At 39.9% G+C, this 19,058-nt stretch overlaps 1 protein-coding gene across 3 annotated transcripts in view; it reads right to left on the minus strand.

Moving 5' to 3' along the window:
- The window catches only part of whrna (whirlin a), a 246,904-nt gene extending 244,975 nt beyond the window's left edge, over positions 1-1,929 (minus strand). For all 3 annotated transcript variants that reach the window (XM_022191010.2, XM_022191011.2, XM_051938182.1), the window contains exon 1: positions 403-1,929. In XM_022191010.2, coding sequence (XP_022046702.1) covers positions 403-1,146 — 744 coding nt within the window. In that variant the 5' untranslated portion in view covers positions 1,147-1,929. The remainder of the gene's footprint in view (positions 1-402) is intronic.
- Between the last annotated feature and the right edge of the window lie 17,129 nt (positions 1,930-19,058).

Below are 19,058 nucleotides of genomic sequence, written 5' to 3' on the forward strand. Positions count from 1 at the left end.
CCCGTGGGAATTAAAACAGAACCTCCCACTAGAACCACTACTAGAACCTTCTCAGAACGTTACTAGAACAGATAAACTCTAGCTGGGGCAAAGCTCTAGGGTTACCTGCTGCTCTGAAGGTGTCTGGTTACAGTTTCCTAGAAGTAGTAGTGGACAGTTTACACTCCAGTGCTGCCACAACACATGGACACCCATAATACAAAGAACCACAACAGCTTCCAGGCAACAGAATTAATTCACCTCAACAAATAAAAGCTCTTTTTAAGGCCAAACGCAAAGTTAACATGGGGCAGAAGCTTATCATTCACAGGAGAAGTAGATTTAGAGGTTACCAGGACCCTGATGCTGCAGGGAAGTAGGAACATGCAGTGTGAAAAAGATGATAAGGAAAAAGAAACTTACCTTCACCGCTTCAGCATGGGTGACTTTCTCGAACACTTTGTCGTTGACTTTCATGATCTGGTCGCCGATCCGGAGCCCCTCTTTCTCCGCCAGGCTCCCTGGCTCCACCAGGGACACGTAGATGCCGACGCCGTGCTCCGAGCCGCCGCGGATGCTGAAGCCGAGGCCCTCGTTGCTCTTGTGCCGCTTCATGGTGACCTGCCGCAGCTCTCCGGGCGGCTCGTGGATAAAGTTCCTCCCGAGCAGCGGCACCAAGGGAGCTGTCCCGTCGCTGCTGGTGCTGAAGCTGTCCGGCGAGCCCCGCAGCGCCACTTGGAACTCCGGCGGGTTGTTCGGCGAGAAATGCCCGGGGGGCGTCGGGCTGGCGCTGGGGAAGTCTCCCGGCGGCGGCTCGGCGTTGCCATTGCTCGCAACTAAATCCGATTTCAAATAGAGGCCCTCCGAGGTGTACTGCTCGAACAGGAGCTGGTCGGAGCGGGGGATCACAAGCCGCAGCATGGGCAGAAGTTGCCGCTTGCTGGGCGCGTTGAGGATGACGTTGAGGGTCTGCACCAGGTCGTACACGTTGCGCTTGGAGTGGTACACGTTGAGGCAGTGGATGAACTGCTCCCTCTCGAAGTCGTTGAGCAGGAGGTTGAGCGCGTTATGCAGCTTCTTCACGTTGGCCGACAGCGTCCGAGCGCTGGAGGCCAGGGAGTTTGCCGAGGAGCTGAGCGACATGCGCTCCAGGTCGGTGCTGCTCATCCTGGCGGTGGGGTGACCGGGACGCGGCGCCACACTGGTGCGGGGTTAGAGGGGGCGCATTACGGGCTGGTGGCGCGGGATCACACCGGCGCTTGGCATCACGACCGCTGGAGGACTTGCGCTCCGGTTCTAGCCATGACTCTGACGGATGAACCCCAATCTAAATCTAGTCCAACTAATTTATTTTCCCACCTAGCACTAATTAATCAGCAGTTAGCGCGAAATCCAATCACCGGCTATTTTCTGCAAACTTCACACGCGGATCGGTGCGTCGGGACAGAACATGCAACAGCCTCGTGGAGACTCGTCCCGCTCCGTCACAGAGCTCAGTAATGCGCCACGCAAAGCTGTGAGCCTGCGTGTCATTAGCTGCCGTCTTATTTTCCAGGAGGTCAGGTGGCCGCCGAGCCGCCGCTTCTCTGGTGTCCGCCTCTCTGGGGCTTGACAAACAACACCACAACTGCAAATGACACGGATATGTGGTCCGGCGCTGCGCAACCAACGCAACAAGAGAGATTCCCTCGATGCAGAGGAAAGAGAAAAAAGGAAAAAAAGTTATATTTGTGCTCCTCCGCTGCGTCCTGAGGAGTTCACGATATCCAGCTCCGGTCACAGTTTTACTTCCAAACGATGCCAAACGCGTAAAAACGTGTGCGTGTATATCCAGTTGTGTTTGCGCAAAAACAAGCGCCGTTTGTCTGTTGTTGTTGGTGGTGTTGTTCTCCTGCAGATCGGTGTGTCCGCTTCAGACGTTACTACAGAGACTGAAGACAGCGGCTCTCACCGTCCTCTGTCAGGAAATGACGCAGCGCCGCGCAGCCAATAACCAGCAGCATGCGCTCTGGAACAACCGACCACTAAGTTACAACATACAGGACTTTAATTAGACTTTAGTCAGCAGCTTGTGAGTTTATTTGAAATTAATTATCCTTTGTATGTTTTAATTCTTTAACTGTACTCATAACCAATAAGCAGGCTTGGTCATGAGTGCAGATTTGTGGGTGGAAACAGAAGATCTGTTGACTCATGACGCAGCAACGTCTCCAGCAGTCAGGTCTGATCAGCATGTCCCACACGTGTTCTGAATATGCACATTAAACATGAGTAGAAATCTGCACTGTTCACGTTCACGAGGTCATAAATTAACAAAATTGATTCATTTAGATGTGAAAAGGTGAAACAAGAACATCTGAAAAGTTTATTTCCCTCAATTTAGATCACAAAAGAACACAGATAAGTAAATCATGGCTGCACACTGTAAAAAAAAAACAAAAAAAAAAAAACGCGTGTAAATTTACCATGACTGGATGTGTTTGAACCAGTTGACATAAGACCGAATCACCATAAATCAGTTAATCAGGAGGAAACTGTATTTTTCAGTATTTTCTATTGAAAAAAAAAAGATTTTAGCACTCTGATTTCAAATGTGCATAACATTCAATATTGGAATTTTTGCTTTTATTTCTTAAATAATACAGTTTCTCAGTTAAATGTACAAACTGTTGTGTGGATAATGGAAACATAATGTAACGTAATGCTGTAATATTTCCAACAATTAACATTTTTTGCATTATTTCATGTTAAAAATACAGTTTGTACAGTCAAAATTGATGGCCTTTTTCTGTTGATAACGGACATATGGTTTAGTATATATGATAGCCATAACCAGAATTTTTTGCATATACATCATGCTAAAAATACATACACTAAATGTTAAATACACTAACAGTTGTGCTGATAATGGAAAAATGCAAATTTTTTTCATATGGTACTTTCATATAAATTTTCAAGTAAAATGAACATTTTTTTAAAGATTCAAACTTTTTTCCACAATAAAATATGGAATGAAGCACATTTTTTAACCGTAAAGTCAAGAGTATCAATGCCTTTCTTGACCGTAAAAGAAAAAAATTTATGATAACACTCCAGCAACCAATTTACCATATAAATAACATTTTTATTTTTTTTTACAGTGTATGTGTGATAACTCAGCAGCAATATTAGCAAATTTAAAAAGCTGATTTACACGTATTACACATTTTTTAAAAGCATTACAGAATGACCGAGAGCCTTCCTGCATTAAGTTCTTTTATATTTTCAACTGTCATTGGTTTCTGACTATGTTTTCCAATATCCAGGAATTCCCGTATATGACACTAAAATGCACAGACCCCTAATGTATGAAAATCTACTCAATAATACCGATTCTTCAATGTACTTAATGAGTGAGGATAAAATCAAATGCAATTTCGCTACAAGCTTGTTCCTCTACAAGCTTTTTCTATTAATGAATCCATGTTTAAAGCTTATTTTTACAGCATGACACCCTACACCATGTAAACAATTTGCTCAGAACCTTAACTAGTTTGTAGAACACGTGTAGAGAAGTTTTCTCCAAGGAGAAAACACACAATTTACACAAAACAACCCACATTTTACAACAGAAGACATTTGGACGCATATTAGAAAGCGTTATAAACAACATTAATGATGTTTAAGTTTGCTAAGTAAGCCATGTAACAGCGAGCATGCATGAACAGTATTAGTACTGAAGCAGCAAAATTGAATTCATCAATAATGTGATTTTCTACACCTGTACTTTAATATTGTAACATGTCAAAATGTCTTCTGTTATTTTACACCAAAACAACTAGTTAACAGTTTTGAAATGTACTTTACAATGGAGGCTCAATGAACAATGAGTGAGAAATGCAATTAACTTTAAAAAAATAAATAAAAATTTGCCAAACATTTGTCAATTTCATTTCACATCAGCTGCTTAGTTTATGACTTTTGTACATTGAATATGAACACAAATAAAAACTCTTGCAGGACAGAAACATGCAGAGACAAAACTTCATTTCAAAAAACCTTTGGGCTTGTTGAAAGTCAGTTGTTTCAGAAAGTTTAAAAAGTCAAATATAACAGTGAGGTACTTAACACATGAAAAGTTTTTTGTTTTTTTTTAAGTTGAAATTTATACTTTGCGATGCAGTTATTTTAAATCTAGAATGTGTTGTTTTAAAATCTTATTATCTAGTACGGACATCAAGTATCATTAGCGAATACTGACAGACACTTCTATTTTCTTGAGTAATGATTTTTTTAAGTGTGTGGTAAGCGATTTGTCGTTCAACTGAAATAGAAAACTTCTTAATATCAAACCAAATCCGCTGAGACATTTGTGTCGAACAGGAAGGCTTTACAAATTGTTTAAGGGCACTCTGTTTAACAATCAAACATGTCTCTGATTAAAAAATAATCTTTTTCAATTATGTATAATTATTAGTAACGAGTCTTACAATAAGATTAGATCAGAGATTGTGTTGTTGGCTTTGGGACTGCATAATTACAGAGCAGCCCTGCTGAGTGCCATGATGTTATATTGCAAATTGGCTTTTTTATTATAATGGTGCATGATTACATTCTTCAGGCACCAGACCAACTATTTGCGGATTTAATAGCCATCTTGTGGTGGCAGTTTAACTCACCAGGGGGGAAAAAAACATGTTTTTTTGTTGTTGTTTAAATGAATTTAAAAGCCCACTGAGCTGGGTATAGACCTGAAAAGGCTAATCAAGGACAAGTCAGGAAATTTACTTGGAGGCATTTCAAAGCAGCTACACATCCCAAATCATCTGTGCCAACAACTGTAAGTGCAAAGTGCATGATACAGTTGTGTTACTGCCACGGTCAGAAAGAAACCACAAACTATCACCTGCTGCTGAGAGACAAGTGGTCAGGATGGTCGAGAGTCAACTGAGAAACACCAAAAAGCAGATCTGCAATGAAACAGAAGCTGCTGAAACAGAGCTGTCAGTATCCACGTCAACACGAACTGAGGGGCTCCATGAAGAAGGATGTTCTTCCTCTAGAAGCAGAACCTTAAAGCTCCACTAAAGTATTGATCACATGAACAAAGAAAAGGCCTTCTGGAGGAAAGTTTTGTGGTCAGTGGAAAGAAAAGTTTCACTATTTGGTCAAAATGAGCAGAAATATGTTTGGAGGAGAGAAGGTGAGGCATTTCACCCCATAACACCAAACCTACTGTCAAGCATGGTGATGGCTGCATCATGCCCTGGGGCTGTTTTACTGACAGTGAACGCGTGCTTCTGCAAAGTAAATTGAATAATGATGAATGAGGATTACCTCCACATTCTTCAGGAAAACCAACGATCATCATCAGAAGGTTGGGTCTTGGGTGTTCCACGTCAGAAATGGTAAAGAAATGGTTCAATCAGGCTAGAATGAAGGTTTTAGACTGCTCTACCCTAAGTTCTGACTTAAACCTCATCAAGAACCTGTAAATTGTGAGGAAGAAACACGGTTATGTCAGAAAAGTCAACAAATTTAGTTGAACTGCACCAATACTTCAAAGCAGAGGGTCAAAGATACAACCAGAAGCTTGTGGATGCTACTTGGTTTAGGAAAAACTGATGAAAACCCATCTAACCAAATACTAGAATTGTTGTATGCATATTTTTGACCAAACAGATGTTGGTATTTATCCGGAAGATGGATAGTTATTGTATGAAAGAGTGAAAAAACTAGGGCTGGCCCGAATAGCAGTTTCTGGGCTCCGGATATTTGGCCCCGATTAATGAGGAACATCCGAATATTTGGTTGGGTTCGTTCGTAACGTCGAATACCAATCGTGCAACATCGTCCAACGGGGGGAATATTCGGATATTTGGGTCCAGCCCTACAAAGAACATGATTGTTTTTAGTAACAAGTACCGTATGCATGTGTTTAAAAGATTCCAACATAGAAGATTCCGAGTTATAGGAATCATTAGAAACTTGAGTCCCATGACTCTTCACAAGTGTATATAAACTTTTCTTTATGATTGTATATCTACAAATAGTTTTCCTGCCCATTCCCTCCATTACTGGACAGACATCCATCTTTGTCCACGGGTCTCTTGGAGGCGTTTAACTAGCTGCTGGAATCCCTGATCCATGAGTCCTCCAGCTGGAGCCAAAAAGCAGCAAAGTGGAGTCGAACTCCCAGCGTGATCAGTCACAAGTACAAAATGGTGACGATATCAACTGTAAATGAAGCCTGAGCTCTGAGGCCACTGTGTTGACAAATGGCCCTGTGTGGTTTTGGCAGAGTTTCAGAGCTGAGCCTCCCCTAAATTCTACTGCAAATATTCCGTCTGCCTTATCAACCAGTAACTGAAGCGGTAGTAAGGTTGACCGGGGCAAACTGAATACCTTCTGTTGCTTTCAAGAATGATTGTGTCATTTTAATTTGAAATTATGACCCATGATGTGCTGGGAGATGAAATCAAAAATGTCAAAGCAATTAACGAGGTTGAAAATGGACCAACGGACTTGGAAAATGGAAACTAATTCAGAAATGAATCAGTAAGACAGAGAATGCAGTGAACAACGGAGGAGAAAATGAGGTTACGATGGAGCTCTACTGATACCACAGATGAAGTCAGCGCTATGCTTCTTGAAAGTGACACAGCAGAACTGTCAGCAAGCAGCAACCTAGGCAACAGAGATAAAAGCAAGAGCATCTGATAGTATATGCATGGTTTTAGAGGAGGAGATTTATCAGTTAATGATTTCCTTCACTAGGTCAATCCTCCTCCTCCAAATAAGCTCTTTGGAATGCTGATATTCTTTCAGTTTATGGTTAAAAGTGTTTATTATTAGGACAGAAACTACAATTATTTTCATTAGAGATTATTCTGTTAGGGGATTTTTTAGATTAATGGATTAATCATGCCTACGTGTCTTATCAAAAACTGTGCAAAACCCACCCAAAATGAATGATGAAATGCAAAGAAAAGGAATAAGCCCACACATGCGAGAAGCTCAGACTAGAAAGGAGTGCTCGATAAACGATTGAAAAAAGTCACTGATGTTCAAAACAGCAACAATCAATCAGCAAATTAGTTCATCAAAGACTTCTTGTTACATCAATGGGCAAAGGCTCCCACGATCGGTGATATCCAATCAGTAAGCAAAAAAGAAAAAAACAGAAACAGTGAGGATGATGCTAATTAAATCCGCCAATCCAGATGTCAAATAAGGACACACTGCACGGCCAGAATGCATGGGAGTAAATTATCTTTCGTCCAACTTAAGGGAAATCCTAATACAACAACACATATCCTACATATTTTTCAAAATAGCATGACTTCAATTGTCAACCGACATGCCAATGCCCCCGAGCACAAAACAAGATCTGTAAAGAAATGCTTGTCACAGTTTGCTGTTGGAGATCCTGACTGATCTGCACAGAACTCTGATCTGGACTCCATTCAACACCTTGAGGATAAACTCCATCCCAGGCTTTATCGCCCAACATCAGCTGCACACCTCAGTAATGCTTTAATGGGGGAAAAAATCCCTGCAGCCAGAGTCCAAACTCACATGGAAAATCTACTGTTAGAGGAGCATGTTAATGGTTTAGTCGTGGTTTGGGACGCTATACTCAGGTATCACATTTAGGTGTACTGCTGAATGTTTATTATCTTTTTGGTCACAAAATTATGAAGGGAATTATGAAGGTGATAAAGTGATAAATAGCAGTTTCACAAACAACTGAAAGAGTGTGTTTGACCCAGGTGTACGACGAGCCTCGTGGGCATTTCTGTTGTCACCAGAAAGTAGGAAAGATTACCTCAACTTTCCTAAGTAAATAGAAATTGTATTTTATTTAACGATTTTAATGGTTTTGAACATATTTGAGTCGAAAAGCTAACAGTTAGCTAAAAAGTATGGATAAGCAGTAAAAAAGACAATGTGTAAATGGTTAAATTAGATTAGTTATGCTGAAAATGCTACCTACAGTGTGACCAAAACTGTTAGCTAATGATACAGGTAAACTTGTTTGCTACAAGTCTAAATAAATATAAGGAAAATGTTTGGTCAAATTACAGATTAACAGTCAAAATTGTTTGCAAATAGTACAGATAAATACTAGGGCTGGACCTGAATATCCAAATCTTCGAATATTCGGTCGGGACGGTGGTATCCGGATAGTAGTTTTGAGATCCGAATATTACAGGTACAACAAGCAGGAAACATCCAAGAGGTTGAAGTCCAGGGCCTGGAGATGAAAAAGGAAATGGAACAGAATGACTTTTGCAGCAAGATGACAAAGCCTTCAAAGAAGAAAAATAAACACGCTCCACTTAAAACATCACCCACCTTATATATAGTGCCTCTAAGTGCAAGAAATAATAATATATACTGGACGATACACCTACAAAATGAAACATCTTCACTACAATGAAAACAATCAGGTCAAGGTCATACACCAAAAAAGGCAGATCTACATTATGCACAGGTGGCGTTGGTGCAAAATGCATGAAATCCTTCAGGTAGTTTCTGACATATGCTCCAGAAACAGAATCAAAAAATATCTGAAGTGCCTCACAATGACCTTGAAAATAAGGTCAAGGTCATGCACCAGAAAAAGCACATCTACATTACCAACAGGCTTAGTGTGCGCAATATGAAGGAAAACCTTCAACTGGTTTCTCAGATATGCTCCGGAAACCAAAAAATATTTGAAGTGCCTCACTATGACCTTGAAAATCAGGTCAAGGTCATGCACCCCAAAAGGCACATCTATACTATATAGAGATGGCCTGGGTGCAATATGAATGAAATCCCTCAAGTAGTTTCTGAGATATGCTCCGGAAACAAAATGTGGACAGACGGACCGACGGACAGACGGACGGACGTGCCCACGCCAATATCCCCCTCCGTGCCTACGGCCGGCGGGAGATAAAACTGTTTCAGAAGGACATTAAGAAGCTGCAGGATGCTAAGAGAAAACTCCAGGAAAAAAATAACAAATTAGAGAAAGAACTGGAGGTACAGAAGAGGAAGCTTGAGAACAAACAAACTATATTGTTTGAGAAAAAAACAGATCGAAGAGGAAATGATTTCTCTGATTTCTGAGAATCAAAAACTCAAATCCAGTACAAAAGCTCTGCAAAAGCAGACCCAAGAACTGGAGGATGAGAATGAGTGGCTGATGATCGTTTTCAACAACAAAAACCAAGAGCTTGTAAATATAAAGGTGAAGGAGTCCTTTATGAAGCGCAAGCAAAAAATGAAGGAAGACAAAAAGGCTTCCAGGAAGAGAGTCACAAGCTTGGACTGGAGAAACATGAGCTGGAGACAAAAAATGCAGACCTCCTGAAGCAAATCGAACATCTGAAGGCCAAAAATAAAGAGATGGAGAAGAAGGACCTGCAGGCCAAAACCAGGACGCCAGAAGATCTGGAGGACAAAACACAAGAACTCCAGATCAAAAAAGAACACCTAGAGGCTGAAAACAAAGACCTTCTCGGAGAAAAAGTAAATCTGGAGGCCAAAACCAATGACCTCCAGACAGAAAATGAACTCCTGGAAGGCAAAAATAAAGACCTTCAAATTGAAAAAATAAATGTGGAAGGGAAAAATCGAGACCTTCAGAAAGACAACGATCATCTGAACCTGGATAAGAAGGCGCTTGAGGAGGAATATCAAGCCCCTCACAAAAAGAGCGAAGAGATGATGGAAGTTACTAAAGTGCTGGAGAAAGAAAACGAGGAGCTGCAGGAGCTCCTCAGCAAGAAAAAGAAGAAAAAAATCACACTGAGTCGAAAGAGAAGGACGAGCAGAAGATGGAAAAGCAGAAAAAGAGAAGAAGTCAGCAGGTTGCTGGAGCTGGTTCCGCTAAACCTGCTTTCTTCACCTTCCTCCCCTTTTCTTCATCTTCCTCCCCTTTTCCTCCTATCTTTCTTCACCTCCAGTCTACCTCCCATCTTTCTCATCTTGTCACCTCCAACTATCCCCCATTCTTCACCCCTTTCTCACCTCTCTATCCTCCCCTATCCAAAGGGCAGCACGGTGATCAGTGTTCAGCGCTGTAGCCTCACAGAAACACCTCCTCCTGTTTCTGTGTGGAGTTCTGTGTTCTCCAAGTGTTTGTGTGGGTTTTCCCTGGGATGCTCCGGATTCCTCCCACATCATTAAAAAAAAAACACACACAAACCATTAGGCTAATTGGACACTCTAAATCATCTCAAATTTTTTTAAAAAAAGAAGAAATCATTTTAAAAAGAAAAAGAACAAATTAGATGTAAATTAAAATTCATTTCATCAAATACACAAAACAACTTAATACATATTTCTGCATGTGTCTGCCACTGTGAGTAAAATGCAACTAAATGCACCACATTGTGGCTGCTGGTGGTCGTTTCATGGAAACCCATTCTATGAAGCTCTCTGCTGAAGCTCTGTTTCTGAGCTAATCTGAAGGCCACATAACGTTTGAAGGTCTGTAGCGATTGATTCTGCAGAAAGTTGGCCACCTCTTGGCACGGTGCGCCTCAGCATCCGCTGACCCCGCTCCATCATCACTTTGTGGCTGAGTTGCTGTCGTTCCCACACACTTCCACTTTCTTATAATACAGCTGACAGTTAACTGTGGAATATTTAGGAGCGAGGAAATGCCAGGACTGGATTTGTTGCACAGGTGGCATCCTATCACAGTGCCACGCTGGAATTCACTGAGCTCCTGAGAGCGACCCATTCCTTCACTAATGTTTGTAAAAGCAGTCTGCATGTCTAGGTGCTTGATTTTATACACCTGTGGCCATGGAAGTGATTGGAACACATTATTTGGATGGGTGAGCGAATACTTTTGGCAATATAGTGTATATAAATGGATACATGAAAAAAATATTTAAAAATATATAATATAAAGAAATGTCATGTGTGCAAAACCCCCAAACATATGCATGGTAAAAATATACAGTACGAAGTATATGCATCAAAATATGTCATGTAAAAATATAGTGCCTCTGCTGTAAAAATATCTACTTTGAAAAAAAGTTTTTAAAAAATGTAATGTCAAAAATAAACAGTGCAAAAAATATACACTGCAATAAAGTTTTTTGAAAATGTCTAAATATAATTGAATCGTCCTCTTGCTGCATTATGCAAAAACATAATAAATGATTCAAACTAAAAATATCCAGTGCATGCGTTGTAAAGATGTCCAGTATGTTAGAAGTGTTTCAAAATGTGTATTATGAAAATGTGTAGCATGGAAATGTTGGACTGTCATCTGGAATGCCATTTGGAATGTGAATTTGAAAAAAAAATGCAATGTACAAATATACAGTGTGCAAAAAAAACAGGAAAAAACTATGAAAAATATAGAGTATAAAGAAATATCCAGAGTGAGGAAAGTTTATAGAATAAATATGTATTGTCAAAATATACAGTGTAAATGATGTGAAATGACTGCAAAAACACACAATGTCAAAATACACCATGCACAAAAATCGACGAAATACAAAAGGTTTAAAAATATACCATAATTTCCGGACTATAAGCCGCTACATTTTTCTCACGCTTTGGACCCTGAGGCTTATACAACGATGCGGCTAATGTATCGATTTTTACGTGCGAGCTTCATGCCATCATTAAGTTTAGCCTCCTCACATCAGACCAATAAAATTACCAAACTGGTCACAGTGGACCATTGACACTGTTCGAATTAAATCAAACACACACTAAATTCTTCAGATCAATCGTTCTGCGCTTCATGCACACACCCTCATCATGGAAAACATGAAGAAATGCATATAATGCAGCTGTTGCAGGCCAAGCCTGCTCTGCTTTAACTTGGGCAGGTTATGGTGTGTGTGTGTGTGTGTGAGAGAGAGAGAGAGAGAGAGAGAGAGAGAGAGAGAGAGAGAGAATGTGTGTGTGTGTGTGTGTGTGTGTGTGTGTGTGTGTGTGTGTGTGTGTGTGTGTGTGTGTGTACTTGTTTCTGCTATACCGGTGGGGACTTTGACCTGACTATTTGCTATAAAGGTGGGGACTTGTCTTACGGTGGGGACCTAAAATGAGGTCCCCACGGGTGGCAACACCGTTTTCTTGGCCATATTGTTGTTAATAAAAAATGTAAAAGTGCAAAAACGTTTGTTTAGGGTTAGGCATTGATTTGGTGATGGTTAAGGTTAGGGTTAGGGTAAGGGTTAGGAGTTAGATATGAATGGGAGTCAATGGTAAGTCCCCACCGGTATAGAAAAACAAACATGTGTGTGTGTGTGTGTGTGAGACGTGAGGAGGAGCGCTGCAGCTGTGTGTGTGTGTGTTGCAGAGATGAGTGTGGAAACGGAGGCGAAGCGAAACCTAAAGGCACTGTTCAGGACGAAAGTATGTATTTAATTACAAGTTAAAAAGAAAATCTTTCTGCGTAAATATCTCATGTTACAACGTGGACACCTGCGGCTTATAGTCAGGTGTGGCTTATATATGTACAAAACTTTTTTCCTTTTTAAATTTAGTGGGTGCGGCTTATATTCAAGTGCGCTCAATAGTCCAGAAATTGCGGTATATATGGTAAAAATATACAATGTAAAAAAAATGGATATTTGTTTTAATGTGTTGTAAAAAAACTGTGATATAATATTTTGTATCCATCTGTGGAGAGTTACCAATGAGTGGTGCTTAAACTAAGTCTAAATTTTAGCATCACTGGTAATTTAGACTTTATTTTATTGTGCATTTTCCTATTAACTGGTTTATAATTTATGCGTGGGGGGATCTGGCTCCAAGCCTCAGGAGATTTAGCTTCATACATGCTGTGCTTGAAAAGCTCCTAATGCACTCAGCAAAAGCCTGAACAATTACGCCCCAACTGCTGGCTTGATTAGATGCTGGACATCAAAGGTCTTTTTGGGATTTGTCACAAAACATATTTTGGCTGTAAAAGAAGAGTTCATGCACCACATAAGACAAAAATTCACACAAACACCTCATGAAGTAACAATTAGTGACATTTTCTACCCAAACAATTAGAGAGAAACCTAACTGTGGCATCATTCTGTTCTGCATAAACACTTCCTTGGCTATTTCCTGCCAAAAACTCAGGAAAAGAAGGCAAGATGTGGTAAGATTTCACATTTGGTGGGAAATGGAGACACTAATCTTGGATAACAACCTTGAAACTGTGGTGACTGTAGAGATTTTCTGTGCTGCTGGGTTAAAAAATGTGTACGAAACATGCATGATTTCGAATTTGCAGCTTCTTTGCAGCAACACCCACAGTCTCTAAAGTGAACACAGAATTTTCTCACTGAAAGATACACACATTAAATCAGGATTTTGCCATGTTTCGCTTTCTTTGCTGAACTTTACAACACCTCTAACCATAATGTGAACGCATGCATCCACAGCTACATTCCCGATGCTTCTGATTTTCACTATGTTCAGGGCTCCAGACCGAGACCAAAATGCAATCTTTTTTTCTAAAGAGAGTGTGAGTTCAAATTTCAAGTGGTTGCATCGTGCTAGTGCACAATCATCATTAAGCTGTATTGGTATTGCTCTAATTGGCACAGCACTTTTATAACTTTGGTGTACTGCAGTATTTATGCTTCAAAATGCAGTCCTATCATGAAATCCGGAGCTTATCTACATACGTCATTTTCCTCAATCATTCTCATCTGGGAATGATTGAGGAAAGAAAAGTCGTGTCACACTTGCTGACCTGCAGCATCAGAAAAATCTCACTGCAAAGTGAACAGGTAGCTTCTGTTTGCTTTGGTATCTTCTGACTGAGCAAAAAAAAAGACCAAGTACTGCAACTGTTCAGGAAGGAGAGGGGGAAAAAACTGCACTTTATGAGCTGGAACATATCCAATTTGCATTTTGGGAAGCCCGGAGAAAATTAAAACCTTCCACAAATCACTGTCTAATTATTAGCACACAATTCATTACGACAAAATTATATCAAAAGCTGCATCACAAAAGGTGTTCATTTGTCCCAGATGAAACTTTGCAAATTAGCTCTGGCTATAAATGTCATAGTGTTATACATGTTTATTGTATACACTGGTCCCTATTAAATAAACAATAAATAAATAAAATAAAATAAAATCTGACATTAGAGGTAGTTTAACTCCTTTCAAAATAATTTTTGGTCATGCACTTGTCTGAGCACAACACAGCCACTAAGCAGCAGCTACCAAGAGGGGCATTTAGTGAACTTCAGTAAATTTTAGTGTCTATCAATGAGAAAATATTCAGCATATGATGTGTTTTCCTTGTGACAAGGTGGGAGGTGAGACCAAAAGAAAGTTGGTCACACCGGTGCTACCAGTGAAGCCCTAATCAGCCCTGGTATTTATCAGTTGTTTATATTTTAAAAGACAGTTTTTTTTAGTGTTTAAGCATCTGATTCACCAGGTTATGACACCTGCAACTCCACTGGTGGACGGATGCATAAAAGCGTGAGGCGGCGATCCCAGTTTTTTGTCTGTGTGGCTGAGCAGGAGGTTAGAGTTTGTGTTTAAAGTTGATTGATGACAGTAATTACAGGAGTTTAACAGCGGGATACAGCGTGAACCCAAACTGTCCAGTCATGGACAGAGACACACACTGCACAACAAAGCAGAGTGATGGAAAAGACACTGAAAACATCACAGGGTGGGACAGAAAGTGAATGACTGAGAGAAAGAGCAGGACAGACAGAAATCACAAAAGGAGAGTCAATGAGCTCCTCTGAAACACCCACAGAGCTAATGATTTTGGCTCTTATCAATTTTCACTGCATAAACTTGGAGCTGAACTCACAGCACTGCGATCCCAGGGATGGACAAAGACAGACTCTCTCATGGTGGCAGAATAATTACTGCGTTAATGAAGCGAGGGCTGCTGCGAGCCAAACCACTGCATTGCATAGGATTTGTATGTGACCGCATATGAATGTCAAACAGAAAGAAATGCAGCTTCTTTCCCTTTAGCTCATCAGGAGGGTCAGGGCACGTTGCTCCAGTGAAGAATCTCCCAAAAATAAATAAAGGATACCTACTCACAATTAAATTTCATGGTTAAGTGTAATCATTTTGAAGGCTTAACAAGGATTAAATACTTCACATAACAGGCTTAACTGCTTACGATTAAATGCTTAACAAAGGCATCAGTTTTCATCAAATGGGAAATAAATAGGCTATAGACAGGTATGTATGTATTGAAACAAATGCCCATTATGTTGAAAAGCATACTAATCAATATATTTATGTTAATTACTGGTCAAATGTCTAGGATTAATGTGTATTTACCCAGTGAAGGATGAATAAAGTTTATCTTACCTAATCTTATTTTAACTGATCTTCTCTTAAAGGGCTTATTCAGAAAGAATTACAATACAACTCTGCAGCTCCTGTCTGTGTTTGAGGTTCTTTTTGCTCAGTGTTTGGGTTTTAGGGCCCACAGCTTTGCGGTTTTGGTTCACTCTGAACGCTATTAAAACCAAAAAAAACATGGAAGGACAAACTTGCAAGCTCACTAATGAATATAGTGAAGCATTTAGCAGCTAAAGCAAGTTTTTCCTCAGGAGCTGGTAGAGACCAAAGCAGGGCTAAAACTAGAGCAAATATTCAATACTATTCAATTAAGTTCAGTGTTTTTTATGAAGGAACATTCACACCATACATCATTTTAAAGAACTTCAGTAGTTGAGTAAAGACTTGGCAAATTTTTAAAAAGACAAACCCAACAAATCCAAAATACCTGTTTACTGTGTAAATAGTCTATTTAAATTACATTTTTATTGGATTTTAAAGTGGTAATGAGGTTTTTCTTTATCTATTTTTAGGATGTTTTAAATAACAAAAAGTTTCTAGTGTCCCCTGCACACATAATGTTGCCTGCATTCGTACCTGGTATAAGAACTATTTCAGTTAAATTTCATTGTGTTGGTGGGGAACAGCTAAGGCTCAGTTCACATCAGTGTCAGTGTAGCAGAAATTATTCTCTTTTGCGCTGTGTCAAGAATCCAGCTCAAAACATTTGGTTTTTAACTCCAACTAGCTGCTTGTTCTTGCCATCCAGACTTGTATCAGATACTGTTACAATAAGAGCTCCAGAAATTTGTAGGGCTGGCCCGAATAGCAATTTCTGGGCTCTGGATATTCGGCCGTGATTTATGACGAATATCGGAATATTCGGATTGGTTCGTAATGTCTAACGGAGGGGGGGTCAGACGAATTGACGAGTCGAATACCGATCACTCGATTTGGATACCACCGTAACGAACGGATATTCTGATATTGAAGTCCAGTCCTAGAAAGTACACAGGATATAGCCAGCTAACAACACAATGCTGCATATTAACAAAATTAAAGAACAGTTTGTGGGTAGCAGCGACACAGACTCATACCTGACTGAATGTTAACAGCTTCAGAAAATACTAAAACGCATCAAGAAGTTATTTAGTTAACTGTTGTTTCGCTAATTGTTTGTTACTTGTGAAGGTAAAATCAAGCTAGCACAGTCACCGACAACATGGTGAGCTTGCCAGTTTCTTTATCACAAGCCGATCTTCCCAAAAAAACATTCTACATAGATTCTGACTTCATTTAAAGCTTGCAAAAGTTATCATTTTACGAGCAAAAACAAAAGTGTATGAAGCATTTAAATGGAGCTTATTACCAGCCAGCCCACAGGTTGACTTCTAATAAGGAATAAGCTATGGGGCAGAATATAGGACATAAACTGACAACAGAATGTCGGCCACAAGCAGTGGGGAAATGAATAATACATTATTAAAAAGGCAAATAATGGCATGCAATGGGAAATGATGGTACGTACAATCTTTAGGTGCTGACACTGAAAACACCATCAAAACACATTCTTTCTTTCTAAGACTCGATATGAAATAAACCTGAACCTATTCTGAACTTGTACTCTCCATTTACTTCTTTTAGCATTGCCTGCGCACTTGGACTAGGCCATTTTAGTACTCAACCACAAGAAAAAAAACCCACCACAGCTCAATCAGCACAGTCCACCTCCTCTAATTTAACAAATTACACACTTACACAAGAAACTGGTGTATAAAAGTGTGTCACCTGTATGTGCATCAACAGCAGAGCAGTTTGTAATAGAAGGCCGGCAGCAGGAAAGTGGAACTGAGAGTCTAGAAACATTAATGCTCTCAGACTGCAGTTCCACCTTAATGAGTCACAGAATATTGAGCTTTTCACACTGATTAGCTTTAAAATACAACTCTGACTGTTCGGCTGAGAAGAGGTTTAATTTGGTTTTAAAGATGCCCCTACAGTGAAACTCAAGTTTCTTACCTTATTAACATGTCCATATTAGACTTTTATATGCTGGAAGACGTATTAATGCTAGAAATAAGCAGCAAACGCCATGGTTTAGCAATGACACTGGAGGACAGTCAACATGGATTTACACTGATAGGGTTTCACATGTATTAGATGAAAGCAACCAATCCTGTCAGCTAGCAGGGTGGTGCTTTCTGTAGAATTATACTTCTTAAACACGGTTTCTGGCTCAAACATGTATGTGTGAATTACTCTAATATTAACTTGTTATTTTGTAGTTTATAGCGGTTTTACAGAGTTTGTAGGCGAGCTGAGGAGGAAGAGGCTTCACAGATCTAAAAATTCTAGAGGGAGTAACAGCGTAGAGTTGCATCAAAACCATTTTAAAACAAGAAGGGATTACTTTTGAGAAAAACCTGTTAAAAAACGTAATGGCAATACACAGAAGTAAGTTTTTAGAGGTTTAATCAACGACTAGAACGAATTTAAGTTGGAGTCTTCATATTTGCATTAATGACTCTGCTCTAAGTATAAAAGCTAGAACAAAATCAATTCAGTTATAGAGAGGAGATTTCTTTAAAGTTTCTATTTTAAACTTGTCATTCAAAAACCGAAATGTTTTACGTGCCTCAAAAACAGTAACAGTATCTTCCTTTGTTAAATAAACACACCAAAACTCCAGCAATGCTAGCTGATCTGCAACATAGGTGAAGCCAGCTGTTATGTGCAACAATAACATGCACAAAATGACCAACCCAACATACTGATGTTTAAGAGGTGAAAGGTTTATTATACTGACCATCTTTATTGATCATGTCAGCATTTTAACGTATAAAGTATAACTGTGGCTGGCATCAAAAATAGGTTCAAAGTTAATGGTTATAAAGCAAAATGACGGCACTCCAGTGAGCAGATCCTGATGATCCTGAGGTGTAAATGAATGACTGTACAAACTTATTTGTGATCTTATTAATAGTTGTTGACATGTTTTAATGACTGATTATCTCTTCGGTGTTGTTAATTAAACACCTAAACACTAATAGCTGCGTATCACATATTTACTAGGGCTGGTCCGAATAGCAATTTCTTCTTTTTAAGGACGAATATCCAGCTCGTCTGGAGTGGGTGACAGTTTGGTTTCAACCATCCAACTGGGCCAGACTGGACGTCTACCTTTGTCTTGTCTTCATGACAGTAAAGCAGCTGCTCGGTGGCGGCAACAACTGGGAGGAGTGATGGGAGAGATTTGAGTGAGTATTCGGCTCTCAAAATCAATATTCAGGTACCACCACCACACCTGAATATTCAGATATTCAGGTCCAGCCTCCTATTTACAAGTTTTTTAATTGAAAAAAAATCCCTTCCTACCTTAAAACAATGTAAATCCCACCTTTCCAAAGCAGCTCAAGCACACCAGCTCACTTACAACTCAGCACAAACACAGCAAAACACCTCTACGCGACTCTATTCTGTAAAGTTCTAAGACGGGGATGTTTATAGATTCCATCCAACTTTTGTCAAGTGCTTGATCAAAGGGAATCTAAAGGGAACTCTGGATTTGCTGGATACTGTTTAAAATGTGAAAAGTCTTCACCTTAATACGTGAAGTGTTACGAGATGACATATACTGTGAATTGGCGCTATATAAACTAGATGAGCCCTCAGTAGAGGGCAGAACCACACCCTCTGCTGGCGAAAACCCTGTCCTCCCTATACAACTGATGCAATATGTATCAATTTTGATCATCGTATGTATCTCCCTCCCTACTTGTTCTGCTGGCCTGTAACTCCACAACTGAGCAGGCG

Source organism: Acanthochromis polyacanthus, chromosome 18, assembly GCF_021347895.1.
Source record: "Acanthochromis polyacanthus isolate Apoly-LR-REF ecotype Palm Island chromosome 18, KAUST_Apoly_ChrSc, whole genome shotgun sequence".
Classification (NCBI taxonomy): Eukaryota; Metazoa; Chordata; class Actinopteri; family Pomacentridae; genus Acanthochromis; species Acanthochromis polyacanthus.